Consider the following 14404-nt stretch of genomic DNA (forward strand, 5'->3'; position numbering starts at 1 on the left):
TTTTTTGAGTCCTAGGACTCATATGTAGATATGAGTGCCCTCTTCATGATCCATTTTTTAGATGGATTTTGGACTGAATTTTTTAGATGTATATAATATTTAACATGGAGATCATGAATGTGTAAAAAATATTAATAAAATAAAGAAATAAATAATACTAAAAATGATAATTTTTGAAGGAAAATTACAAATCATTGATTTGCCCTTTTTGTTTCAAGATCGATCTTTAAGATGGATGTGTGATGCCTCGGAGGATGCAAATGCAAATGTAGTTACGCAGGGATGCATAAACTACTTTTCCTTCAAAAAAAAGAATCCCCAATTCTTCTAATATATTCAAATAACTGCCTATCCCTCGAAACAAAAGAAGCATATAAAGTGAACAAAAAGGAAATCACTGAGTTCAGAATCCACAAAACCATGGAAGACAAATGGGTTAAAATATTTCAGAACTGCAGCATACTACACGCCACTGCTTTAAACCTTGATGGCGGATTTCCTTTTGGGGAAATATTTCTCTTTCTTGCTCTCCCTCTCGGTCTTCAAGGAAGCCTACATATAAAGAAACCATGATGGCAAAATAAAAATTAATGCTCTCTGCAAAAATAAAACTAATATAAGCACCACCCTTCATAAAAAACTGAATAACGCGCAAGCACCATAGAGACACAAGTGACATAGAAGAACTCTTGCAAATCCATGTTTGGCAAGTTACACAGTTCAGAGGACTACGAGGATAAAGAAAACAGTTCTAGGAATTCATGTTTGGCAAGTTACACAGTTCAGAGGACTACGAGGATAAAGAAACAGTCATAGGAAGCGCACAAAAAAAAAGGGATAGCAAGATACTTCTATCACACACCCAATGTTACAATTGATTCCAGAGTTCAGAGGACCACGAGAACAAAGAAAACAGTTCTAGGAAGCGCATAAAAAAAAAGGGTAGCAAGATACTTCTATCACGCCCAATGTTACAATTGATTCCAGCTAATATGTAACTAGTGTTTTAAAAACCGGAGAGCTAGGTTGGAAACGGTGAGTAGGTGATCCAGTTCTAAAGACGCCAGACTCACCCGGTTCTCACCTGTTTTTTCATTTAAAAAAAATACAAAAAAAATCTTCGGAGAACTGGCAACCCAGGGCGGAACCTGCTGAGCCAGCTAGGTTCAGCCCTCAGTTGGGTTTCTAAATGACTACATGGACCCAAAGAATAAAAGGGAAAAAAAATTTTAACTTTATCTGTCTGTCATTCATTCTCCAAAATTGTAGAAACTTGACAAAAAACAATAGGAAAGCAGAATGAAAACCTTTTCCCCTATCCAAAAATCGAATCAACTTCCTTTATATTCTTCTCTTTCTTTCACAGGTGAGTTTCGCCTCCCAATCTGTCGAAAATTCGAAACTACACAGCCCAAAGAAAATCATATCCTTGATTATAGCTACTTAGTCAAAACATCCTTACTCAAAACTTCACAACATCATTCCACTCTTTTGCCCTTAAAAGAATTCCAAAAAAATATCCCTATCCTTAAATCACAAAGATATCCCGAACAAAGCTACAAGACCATATTCTCAAACTAATGGTGTGTCTAAGCTTCTTCTTTTTTTAATTATTGTTAACAACATTTAAGAAACATCATTTGAGAAACATGGGCTCGAAAACAAAAAACAGGAGAGCTCAAAGCACTAGAGTCAAACCAAATTTTTGAAAGTAAGGTTTGTTGTTTCAGATTACGATCTATCTCCATTAGCAAGCTGCCTGATTAAAAAACAAAGCAACTTCCCAAGCTTGTAGATGACAAAGCTATAAGAAGAAAAAGGTCTAATGTTCTTATACTCAACATAGCCTCACTAAACATACCCCAAATAATTCCAAACAATACAGCAATATTCATCACTAATCGATCACTATGCAAAAATATATTAACTTTTGGGATTGTGTATTATGAGACCATTTATCTTTGGTACAAGGCGGTTACAATTAGTCTTACCCATTATATGTCAAATTGGATGGCTTGGGGTGTGTCACAAAGTTATAAAAAAAAAATTTTAACTTTTAGTCTAGTCAATGACCAGTGATTCAAAAAGCAGACCGCGCAGCGCCTAAGCAGTCCAAAAGGCCTGGGCGCATCGCCTAGGCCTAGGCGGCCAATCTGGGCGGCAGTCCCTGAGCAACCGCCTAGGCGAGCGGCCAGCCCAGGGCGGCCACCCAGGCCTGCGCACTGCCCAGGCGCTACGAAACCCGCCTAGGCAGGCGCCCCACCTAGAGGCGAAAAAAAAAAAAAATTTTGTATTGATTTCTTTTAAAACTATAAAGGGTTAGAATGATGGTTTTAAGTTCACTTGAAACATAAAACTTATTGAAGCCCATTTTAGAGAGAGAAAGCCTCCAAAAAACTAGTTTTTGGTGATTTCTTTAGGATTGAAGGATTTCTCAAAGTTGACAAAAATTGATCAAAATATCACCCATTGATATTAGATTTAATTTTTGATGTTTTATAAATCTCTTGGGAGTTTTTTAGAAGATTTTGAGTCCCTAGAAGAATCTTTGAGGTGGAAGTTTGAAGATTGAGCAATCAAACTCAAAATAAGTGCCCTAAATACCTAATTTTAATCCTTTTTTTATTCAAATAGACATCCTTTTTTTATTCGACTGGGCCACCCAAGTTCTGGGCGCCCGCCTAGGCGCTAAGCGGCATGGACCCCCAAGCAGCCTAGGACCCGCCTAGCATTTTTTGAAACACTGTCAATGACAATCTTGCAACACCCGATTTGAAATGCGACGGACAAGAGTGGGTAGGACCTCCTTATACCAAAAGTAAATGGTCTCATTATATACTTTTCCTTGACTTTTTCTATAAATCCTTATACGCAAGAAACAATCCAACAAAAACAATAAAAGTTATTTCTAAAGCCAGATTACCATACAACATAAGCAGAAGAGCACAACATTTTGTAGAAATCTCATATCACTTGCAACAATTCACAACAAGTGGTCAAACTATAATCCGACCCGATTTGAAATGTGACAGACGAGTGAGCACGACGAATACCAATTCACAACAGTCTAGTAAGTGACACTCTTATAACCACCCATTTTGAAAAGTGTGTGTGACCTCCTTGTACCAAAAGTAAATGGTCTCTTTGTATACTTTTCCTTAACTTTTTCTATAAGTCATTATACAGAAGAAATAATCCAACACAAACAAAAAAAGGTATTTTCTAAAGCCAGATTACCATACAACATAAGCAGAAGTAGAGAACATTTTGTAAAAATCTCATATCACTTGCACCAATTCACAACTAGTGGTCAAACTGTAATCCACGAAAATGAATTTAGGCACAAAACCAAGATAAAGAAAGGAGTGAACGAGGAGGCCAATAGGCCCAACAAAAAAGAAAATACCTGATGCTTAGTGAGACGGCGTCGAATTGCACGAGTCTTCTTTGGGCGGAGATCCAAGGGGAGGAACTTTTTCTTCTTGTAGGCTTCCCTCAGTGCAGCTTTTTGCTTCTGAGAGATGACAGTGAGAACCTGGGCAATTGAGAGCCGTACCACCTTACTGCAATGAACCCAAACAAAGATTAAAATATTGAGGAAGTAATTACCTGGAGAAATTTTAGTTGAGCCATGCTGGTGGACAACCAATGCACTAAGTAACTTAGCGAAAAGTCACTTACCAAGAAAGAAAATAAAACCTTTTGTAAAGTTCAAAAATATGTGAAAAAAAAAAACATTAACGAATCATATACAGAACAAGATGACCCACATTTTTGAGAGCTTGTTGGGGGCACCCCCAGTGACCTTGGCAACTCTGAGCAATGCAAGCTCAGCCTTAAGCTCTTTCAGTTGGTTAAGAAGCTCTGTCTTGGACTTAGTCCGTAGTTCATGGACCTTGATTCTCGCTGAACCATGGCAGAACCCACAACTCAGGGTCAAAAGAGAAATAAAAAAAACAAACGCTGCACCATGGCAGAAACCACAACTCAGGGTCAAAAGAGAAACAAAAAAAACACATGTAGATATATAATAACAACAGAAGTCCCACATATTTCCATTGAACCTGCTAACTTTTACATAAGATAAAATGACTGCTCATGATGTTGAAGAGACAGACTGTGTGAAAGAGCCTTATGCAACCAAAGTGATTTAAAGCACCTATTCAAACCTACAACAAAATGTAAAGAAGAACCATGATTGGAAAAAGTTCAGTAGGAAGAAGTGAAGAGAAAATAATAACGATGATTATAGGAGATGATATTCTTAGCACATTCACCAGGACTTGAACCACCGAAACTGCCCCGGGATAGTCAAACAAGTCAGTCGACCTTATGTTTTAGAATAAATGACTGGCCCCCCAACATGAGTGAATCCCCTAGAGAAAACTCTAGATATATACAGTTCTAAAGGAACAAGAAATTTCCATCGCAAATCTAGCCTAGGAATAGTGACCCCCCACATAGATAAGCATTAACTGGCCCTAGGCAACATGAGAATGATGGGCAGACATGATGAATCTTAAGAAAATGATCATAAACTAGAGGAGTTCCATAAAGTATGCCATGTTCTGCCGATTTAAGAGATGTTCTGCAGCCACTACTAATACATGCTGGTTTTTGTGGAAACTCAAATTGAAACAAGCAATGCATAGTAGGGCTTAAAAGCTTCATGGTGAGGCCAATCCAATGCCACCAAACTAACAATACCCAGAATCCCTACTCAATATGGACCACCTATTCCATTGAGGCTAATAAGTACGCAATGGAAAAGGAAAAAAAAGGCCCCCTTTGCTCCACAATAACAATATCCCATTAGGACCTGGAAATGTCATAAACCAATAACATTGCAGTATATCCAGAAAAACAGCAAAAAGAGAGTACATTTCTCCACAAACAATGAAACAAAAAGATCTAAAAATAGTTAATTCCAATAATGTGCATAAACAATGAAGGAGAAACCAAGATTTCCACTAAAACTTAATTGGAGCCTCCAAATTCACATAAATTCTATGAGTATGCAGGCGTCCAACTTAGATAGTTAGTTGGGAACATTCAATCAAACCCAAAGATGCAATCAAAACAAAAAATAGCTGAAATAACTGATAGAGCATATGGCTATGTTTATTACTAAGAATATGTTGAAAACATTTTGACGGGACAAAACCAACACAGAGAGCTATCTACCCCTCACCCACAAACCCACAAAACAGGCCATATGAACCCCATATCCTCTGTTTCAACGAACTACAAATCCATAAAAGTCCCTAGAAGCACTATTTGCGTCATCCATGAAACCAAGCTTCCATTTGTGAATATATGGATAACCCTAAATAACCAATATAATCACGAAAAAACTAAACGCATTAGAACAAGATATGTCAAAGTGGAGAGTTGCAGAAACATGAGAAGTGTAATCACAAATGAAAACCTCAGAAAAAATCATTGATAGACACAAAATGCCAGAAAGTTGCAGCTTCATAAGACTCAGAAGCACCATTGAAAGTTATCCCTAAACATTGAAAGTCACAGGAAGCTTGGAGTCTCACCCATGGCGCCCTACGGTTTCTGATGAGGAAGACACGCTGGAAACCAAGGGGAAGGAGAAGGTCGCGATTCTGTAGTAGGGCTACAAATGGGTCGGGCCAGGACCGAAAATTATTGGTTAGAATAGGCTCGAAAATTCAATTTGGGCTCGGCTGTAAATTTTACAATCGAGGATCGAACCCGGTGTAGCCCGGCTTGTAAAATTTTAGGGCCGCGCCGAGGAAAAAAATAACAACTAGAATTAAGGGCGTGGAACGGGCTAGCCCTTGGCTTTGACGTGGCCCCTGTGCCATACGGGCACGTTGTGTCTGCCAATGTAGAAATTTAAAGATAGATAAATATGATAAATAATAATAATAGGATTAGGCCGAACCTGGCACTACACTAGCCTAACCCTCGGGCCATAGTTTGTGGCCCATGCCCTATTTATTTAGAGCCAGTCCGGATTCCTTTCTCTTTTTTTCTTTTTTTTTTTTTATTCCTTTTAAAACTGTCATTGATAATCTCAAACTAAAAACTAGTTAAATCAACCAAATTACCTTAAGGCTAGATATTTTACAGGCTCTCTTATTATGAAATGTAAACTTTGATGAGATAGGAGAAGTTTCGTAATTTTACCCACCTAAGTGACCCGAGTCAAATGGCATAGGTATCACAACTTGTTAAAAACAAGGATTCCAAGTGACAAAAAATGAATCTAGAGTTATCAAACCTGGATATGCATTAGGGTTTAGGGTCACGCAATTCAAGCAAAATGTCAATATTACTTCTCCATGCACTGAGCTAGGAAACCAGCACTCACTTTTCTTCATTGATAATTATTGTTCCAAATCTTCTTTGGTAGTTATTGTTCCAATGTCGGTTTATGGCTCCCTACTTGCATGGAGAGGGGTAGGCCACTTTACCATCCTCTTTAAATTAAAAAGATTTGAAAAAATATTCTTGCTCTATATTCCTAATCTTAAACAAATGTGTTACCGCAATCTACAAAATGATGCACACTAAGAAAGGAGCAATGTCCTTCAAGACTAACATAGAAAAGGCATTTGACAAAATGGATCTGGACTTTCACTTCCAAGTTATGTCGGCCTTTGGTTTTGCAGAGAACCGGTCTAATCAAACAATGCACCAATCCGGGATCTTTATCAATTTTGGTGTAAATGCCAAAATTTTTACGGGTGAGTTTCCATTGACTCGCAAGCTGCTCCAACAATTCCAATAAGGAAGCTTTCAAGGAATCTTGTATTGGTTATCAATGATTCAAATATTGATAGTACACCAGAAAGTGATGATTTTGCCGGAAAACATCATAAGAGGAAGAGTAGGCGTCTCCTTTAGAGTGTATCAACTAAGCAAGATAATATTTTGTATAATTTTATTTAGCAGCTGTGCTGAAGCTCTGTATAGGCCTTGAAATATTTTATGCAGTTGGTGCTGGGAAATATTGTTATAGATCTGTATCTTGCTAATGTTATTTTCACAAGTTAAAATCTTTTAGGTAGATGGTTTTGCAAATTATGTCTACAAATAGTTGTTAAATTGTGTCAAATCATGATCTAGATTCTCCACAGTTCATTTTTGTATTTTGGTGTGGAATTAATACGAATTGATTTGAGTGGTGGTGGTCATAATGTTTTGGGTGGCAAATACGCGTTATTTCATGAGGTGTAAAGTGACTTTCATATGCTTGACTATAACAGGCCGTTTGGATGCCTGAAAATATATTGTCTGTAAAATATGTTACCGGCATAATACATTATTTGCAAATGAATTGCCACTGTTTGGGTAGTATTTAGATGCAACTAAGGAAATATATTGTTATTGTTTGGCTATGTCGAGAAGAAATAAGAGAAATGCATTACCAACATTTTTTTTGTCCTTTTTTAGCTTTATACCCAAAACATGATTGAGCGTACAATCCCTATTAATATGTGGCTTAAACTTTATAATTGCATCAAGCATAAGAATTAGCCACACCTTTTGTATGCCTTTGCGTCTTGACTTGGAATATTTAAGATGTAAACACTTTGGAACAACATACTTTTATTATGATAAGTCATCAGATTTTTTATGTTTTTTTTGTTGTGCTAAAGCATTTTGATCATCTTCTGAAAAAAAAAAATTCAAACACACTAATTTGACGATTTACTGTGAGTGAACTCAAGTATTTCGAATTTATCAGCAAACAATTGCAGCAAAAAAAAGAAAAAATAAAGTCAAAAAAATAAACACAATGATCTTAGAAGAGAACTAAAATCCGTTTATTTTTTTAGAATAATATCTACAAATGTGTTGCAGAACCCAAAAAATTGAATCTTCGATATTGGTAAATAAACAATAGCTATAACTGTGGTTGGCTGCTGTGTAATTTTTGAGATTTGAAGATGGGGTATGTGATTTTTGAAGTTTAAATATCTATGCAATTCTGTTTGCAAACAAAGATAGCTATTGGTTATTGGTTAAAGAAGATGAGGCTATCGCAAGTTAACTGCTGATTGAAGAAAACATTTTCTTTTTTGTGTGGTTTATTAGGAGGTGAATCACCATTTTTTTTTTTTTTTCTTTGTGGTTTATTAGGAGGTGAATCACGGTATTTATGATAGACACGCCCGAAAGATTTCCCCCGATTATCAGTTAAGCACGTAATAGATTTTTCACCCTTAACAAGGCGTAATAGATTTTCTGATTTTTTGGAAAATCTCGAGTAATCTTTTTCATTTTCTTTACTATTAAATTTACTATTAAATTGTACTCAGACAATAGAAATGTTACATTTCCGTATAATCTCTTTTCATGTAATAGATTTTCAGGTTCCCAAATGACTCTAAAGAAATGCTTAGCCATGAGTAAATATTTGGAAATGCTTTTCAGTTTTCATTACTATTCTCCCTACACTAAAAAGACCCATCTCGCTATTTACATCACTTTATGTTCGATTCTTGCATGAAGTGGGGCAAGAATACATTATGGGCAAAGGGAAAGAGAAAAGGAGAGACTTATGGAAAATGATCCTATGAGACCCCCTCATATCCATGTATGAGACCCTCCTATATCCATGTATGTAGGACCTAAACGATTACCATTAAATTTGGTACATATCTCTAGAGAAGTTATCACATGGGTGTGAGATTTGACTTTTATAGAGATTTGTGTCAAATTTAATGGTGATCTTTTGAGGTCCTACACACATGGGTGTGAGAGGGTCTCATATGATCATTACTCGAGACTTATACGAAGAAAAGATTATAGAGTTGGGAAACTCACCAAATTTAAAAGCATTACTTTATTCATTCATTCCCGAATTGAAGAGAGCATTGTCTATACAAAAAGCATTAATATTATCGCTTTGTCTCAAGGTTTGAAAACGGGAAGAAACATATAAAATGAAAATAATGAGTTTTAGGTTCCTGAGCTTGACAATCGAGGTTTCATTTCACATTTAGCTGGTGCAGCCTTGGCGTAATCCAAATGATATAAATCACACTTCTTGTCAATGTTTAGGAAGCCAAGAAAGGAGATTTTAATATAAAAAAGCTTGTTTTAGATTCTTAACTTTAAAAAACTAAGGATATTCAAATCATTTTCCCTTATCCATTTACAAAATTACTAATATCCCTTAACTTGTCCAGAGTCGTCTCCTAGAAAGGAAATGTGAAAAATGGTTAAAAATCAACATAAATTAAAAAAAGTAATAGAAATGATTAAAATACTACATAATATGAACAAAAAAATTATAAAATATAGATTATTGAAATTTTTTAATTATATCACGAATATTTAAAAAAAATATAAAAAACAAAAAATAAAAAATTGGACTATACGATAAGAGAAGTTTCCAAATCATCTTAAAAGCCATCAAAATCATCAAATAACATATTTATAAATATTTTCTGTTTTTTTTACATTTTTTTGTGTATTTTACATTTCTTTTTGGTGCCTAGTGAGCTGGGCACCCCAACGCAACCCTATTTGTAGACTAGGGTTTAAAGTTTTGGCTAGGTGTGTTGGGTTACGTTTGGGATAAGTGGATTTGGATATGGATTGGATAAATTTTATGTATTTGGAATGAGTTAAGATTAGAATGGTTGAGGAGTTTGATTAAAGTTTAGGTATTGGGAATGAGTTGTTATTATAATGGTTGAGGAATTTGAGTAAGATTATTAATCTTAAGATAGTGAAGGAAGAGTTCTTAAAATGGGTTTGGTTGGAGTAAAGAAATTGGGGATTATGGTAGATTTAGTCCTGTGGTTTTAGGGCATGGATTGCTGGATAAGGATTCATTTGGATATGGCTAGGGGATGTAGAAAAAGAAGGCACGCCCCTCTTTGGGATATACCCTCTCTTGTATGGTTATTCATATGGGGCTGTTTAATGTCCTTTTTTATTTTTCTTGTCTAGTTTCGAGATCGCTATGGCCTGGTCCAACTCTAAAAAATTAATATCTGGACTACCGAATATGGCTCGAGGATGGGGCCCGAGCTAGGGAATGCTGGTAAACTGTCTGGAGCCCAAAGTGCTACCACATAATACTCTCCCATATCTTTTATCATGGTTGATGAACAAAGTTGTTAGATTCGAGCGAAGAGAAGCAGTAATCTCTACTGAAGTAGAAAACAAAAAACCATGAAATATGGGCAAAATTCCTCTATATTGAATTTATTTTGGTTTTTTTAGGATCAAGGGTTCACCTAATGTCAGTTTTGAATGCATAAAGAAAACTAATATAATATTGAATTATTTAAATATATGTGGTAAGTTTAAATTTTAAGATTAGAAATAAATAAGGGAAATTTATCAATTTAACGATTTACCAGTTTGGAACTATTCCAACTCATAACTTCTTCTTCTTTTTTTTAATAGTAGTTAATTGGTCATTTGAGTTTTATCCCAACTATTTGGGGTCGGTTACTCAAATCTTATTCCGCCATTCATTGGATTAGGACTCATAAAATAGATGTAGCAAAAGTTTGATGTTGTCTGCAAACCTAACACAACCCTCCGCCTTTCTCCTCCATGTGGTTTTTTATAGTGTTTTGAAATAAAATCCAAAGATATAGACAAAGTGTTAAATCTTCAAGCTCCGATGGGTAATTCGATAAATTTTTCCAATTTTATCTTGGAGAATCCCAAAATTTTCATATTTTATGCCATGTCATTTTTATTTTTTTCCAAAATACCCTCGGTCTAGTACTTGAAGCACCAGGCCGCATCTATAACTTTATTGTTTTTTGGTGTGACAACTGGGGTCGACACTTAGAGTACTAGATCTGAGTTCTTCGTAGATAATGCTAGGTCGACACTTGGAGTACTAAGTCTGGCAGGTTCAAAACAAAGAAAAAAAGAGGAGGGGGGTATATAATCCCAACCCACATCCTTCACTTCTCTTTCTCTCTCTCCATTATTCATTTTATTTATTTATTTTTATTCTTGGTTTTGAGTCAATTCGACGTTGAAGTTTCATATCGATAAGGACGCACTCTGCTAGGTATGCTCTCGGCTCTATTTGCTCGTTAGTTTTTCGCCTTACATCAAGGCCCTCGCATCATACCCTTTTTCAACCAAATGAAGAGTTTGTAGTGTGAAACCTCAGGGCTCAAGAGAATAATACAATTTCCGTAATATCATAGCTAAAATTTTTTAGAGAAATTTACATTCCCTTCTACTTGAAGAAACTAATTGATAAAACTTCTCAAATTAAATCAACATCGGAAATTTATTTATTCTCAAATTAAAAATTTCAAATCCTGATGCTAAGGTGTGCGAGGTTTTTGAGAGGCAAAAACAATAGTCATATGGAACTTACGTTGTATTTATAATAGAATGTCTGATATTATTATTTTGTAGCACTAACATTTTCAAGGAAGATGAGGATGAGGTAATCTGGGAAAGCAAAAATGATGGGTTATTCTCCATTAAATCTACATATAGATTGCTTTCTCGTGACCTCATTGGTTGGAATAATAGGCACCTTAGTAAAATCTAGAAATGGCACATCCCTCAGAAGATTAAAATCCTTATGTGAGTTATGTTGCAAGGTAGATCTCTAACTGTAGACAATCTTCGGAAGCGAGGTAAGATTTTGGTTAATGTTATGAAGAGTGTGGTGATCATTTGTTTCTCCATTGCGAATTTACCAGTTCCCTTTGGAGCTGGGCTTCTTTAGTTACGTGGTGTGACTATGATCTTACCACAAAATCTTATGAACATTGTAGATTAGTTCGTATTGTTAGGTGTATTGAAAAAATGGAAGGTTTTATGGAATGTTTTGACTGTTGGGGGAAGTTGGGTTTGAGCCAAATAGAAGGACATTTGATGGTAAGATAATAGATATACAACATGTTAAGGATAAGATTTTGCACACTACTTGGTTGTGGCTTTCAGTGACTAAGGAAGGTGATGATACTTAATAGGTGGATGTTGTTTTGAACTTTGCAAGTGTAATGTGGCAATCGTCTAGAGTTTGTACACAAGTGGGAACATGGATGCCTCCAGTCAGTGGGTGTATCAAGCTAAACTTTGATCATAGTTCTCCTTGTAACCCTGGGCCAGCAAATTTTAAAGGTGTTTTTAGAGATTTGGATGGTTCTTTTTTGTGTTGCTATTCTGGCCCTTGTGGTCACTCTACGACTAATAAGGCTGAATTGTCTACTTTACTGTTTGGGTTGAAGGTGTTGAAAGAGAGATTTTCAGGTGTTTGATGTATTGTAGAAGGAGATCCTCTCAATGTAATAAACTGGTGCAAGAGGAATTGGAGACCTCCCTGATCACTCAGATCTATATGGATGGAAATCTCATATTTACTTTTTGGTATGCGGATTGAATTCCTTCATGCTTACAGTGGGGTAATGATGTTGTTGATTTCCTAGCAAAACATGGAGTCAATAGCTCCTAGTTTGTAACTAGTGACACTCTTCCATTGTAATTGTAATGGTTTTTCTTATTATCAATAAAGGATCATGATCTTGTCAAAAAAAAAAAGGATGCATGTAGCAAGCTAAAAATATGATATATGTACCATCGTGTGAAAACCCTCCCTCTCTCTATGCTCTGTCGCTCTCAAACCTTCATTCTCTCTCTATATTTTGTTTACATGACTCCCTACTTCTTATGCGTTTGTCAATCACTAATTTAATTAGATTAGAAAAATAAAACTTTCAACATAAACATAGTAGTTTCCAAAAGATGTATTAGATTATAGGGGTGGCAATGGGGTCGAGTCTGGTTGAACTTGGACCCCACCCGTCTAATCCCAAAATTGGACCCATGCCTGTACCCACCATGTCCCGGGTCTGGTCCGGTCCATTACCACCCTATGACTATGAGCATCTTTTTTCTTTTTTTTTGCCCTTTTTTTTTTTACCATCATTTATCCATATTATTGGCAACAAGGTCACAATCACCTGCCAATTAGATTTCAAGTCGTCTGATTTGTCATTTAGTTAAAGATGATTACGAGTTCTTATTTTATACGATCCTTAATACACCCAAATGAATAGGCTTAGAGTAGAGTATTTTTTTCTCCGACGGTTTACGAGTACAGGTCCTGGACCCCAATAGTGTTTGGGTCTAAGTTTTGGACCCGAACTGAACCTAATGGGTCCAAATATTCGACCCATACCCGGACCTGACGTCGGGTTTACTCAGTTGGGTCCCGGGTCAGGTCGGGTCCATTGCCACCCATATTAGACTAGGATATGCAAATCCATCCAAATCTCCATATAAGATATAGATAATTTCTAAAATAGGATGCTAAACTCTTCTCAGTCTCAAGAGGAACACAAACACTATCTCTCTTCTATATCACCTAAATCCTAGAAAATGAATTTGATTTATATCTAATTAGAAAGGTATCTTACCTTAAAATCTATTTATACTGAAGGGGTGGATACACATCGCAAGAATAAAAGGAGACCCTATGCATAGGAATAGGGTAGGGAACTGCCCTACGAATAGCTAGATTTTCCATTTAAGAAAATTGTTGCATAATAATGTAGTATAAACAATGAATAACATGACTTCCATATGGAGTAAATAAAAAATTAGGAGCACTCCCATTTTTGTAAACTCCATTGACTTTCCTCAATTCATAAGCTCCTCTCACTTTCTAACTCCTCAAACACATTCAAAATTTACCGAAGTTTTTCTGCTTTGCCATGATACATCTATAATGGAATAAATAGAACCTCCTTTATATTAAGTCAACTATGCCAAGAAACTAAATATTTGAGATGCCTTGGTGGAAAGCTATTAAGTTCCAAGTAGGGTATTTTCATCATAAGTGGCATGAGAATGTCATGCTAGGGGATTCATGATAGTAAAAATAGTTCTAGGGTCTGGTCTCATGACTTTAACATGGATGGTGTAGTGAAAAAATACAACAAATTGTATTTCTAATCCAATAATACAAAATCAATAAGCCTATTTTGTCAATATACTCCATATTTTGCATATTTTTTCAATTTTTTATGTTTATTTTCTTGACTTGTGGAATTTTTCTAAACTTATGTGAAACTTCCCTAGTTCGGAGCAACCCTCCCTCTCTCTAACATGTCCCTGAATTGCTCTCTCTCATCCTCACCTCATGTCCATTTTATCTCTTCTTTGAAAGTGGGTTTTATTTGTAATATGAATGAGGCCATTCGTTTTGTTTCTTATCCGATTGTAATTGGTGGGGACTTTAATCTTATTAGGTGGCCTGATGAATGCTTAGCAGGCCACCCGATAGATACTTCTATGAGAAGGTTTAACATGTTTATAATAGATAATGCCCTGATGGATCCGCCTATTATTGGCTCAAGGTTTACTTGGTCCAATAATAGTGCGGGTAATCTTGCAATGTGTAAATTGGACAGGTTTTTAT

At 35.9% G+C, this 14404-nt stretch overlaps 1 protein-coding gene across 2 annotated transcripts; it reads right to left on the bottom strand.

Moving 5' to 3' along the window:
- Positions 1-283: 283 nt before the first annotated feature.
- LOC18430446 (large ribosomal subunit protein uL29) lies at positions 284-5858 on the bottom strand. 2 transcript variants are annotated; one of them, XM_006840608.3, is made up of 4 exons: positions 5547-5858; positions 3771-3906; positions 3407-3563; positions 284-552 (listed from the first exon to the last, which is right to left on the bottom strand). In XM_006840608.3, the coding sequence occupies exons 1-4, from the start codon at positions 5548-5550 to the stop codon at positions 478-480; spliced, it is 372 nt and encodes a 123-aa protein (XP_006840671.1). In that variant the 5' UTR covers positions 5551-5858; the 3' UTR covers positions 284-477. The 2 variants fall into 2 exon arrangements, with proteins under 2 accessions (XP_006840671.1, XP_020520680.1); XM_020665021.2 differs by having other exon boundaries at positions 3771-3963; positions 5547-5824.
- Between the last annotated feature and the right edge of the window lie 8546 nt (positions 5859-14404).

This window comes from Amborella trichopoda, chromosome 3, assembly GCF_054954075.1.
Source record: "Amborella trichopoda isolate Santa Cruz 75 chromosome 3, AtrichopodaSantaCruz75HAP2 v2.0, whole genome shotgun sequence".
NCBI classification, from domain to species: domain Eukaryota; kingdom Viridiplantae; phylum Streptophyta; class Magnoliopsida; order Amborellales; family Amborellaceae; genus Amborella; species Amborella trichopoda.

What these genes read in the sequence shown, in the direction of transcription:
- LOC18430446 (XM_020665021.2), bottom strand. An exon ending in CCCAACAAGCTCTCAAAAAT is followed by an intron (nt 3,564 to 3,770) that starts GTGGGTCATCTT and finishes GGTTCATTGCAG; the next exon opens with TAAGGTGGTACGGCTCTCAA. An exon ending in GCCGTCTCACTAAGCATCAG is followed by an intron (nt 553 to 3,406) that starts GTATTTTCTTTT and finishes CTTTATATGTAG; the next exon opens with GCTTCCTTGAAGACCGAGAG.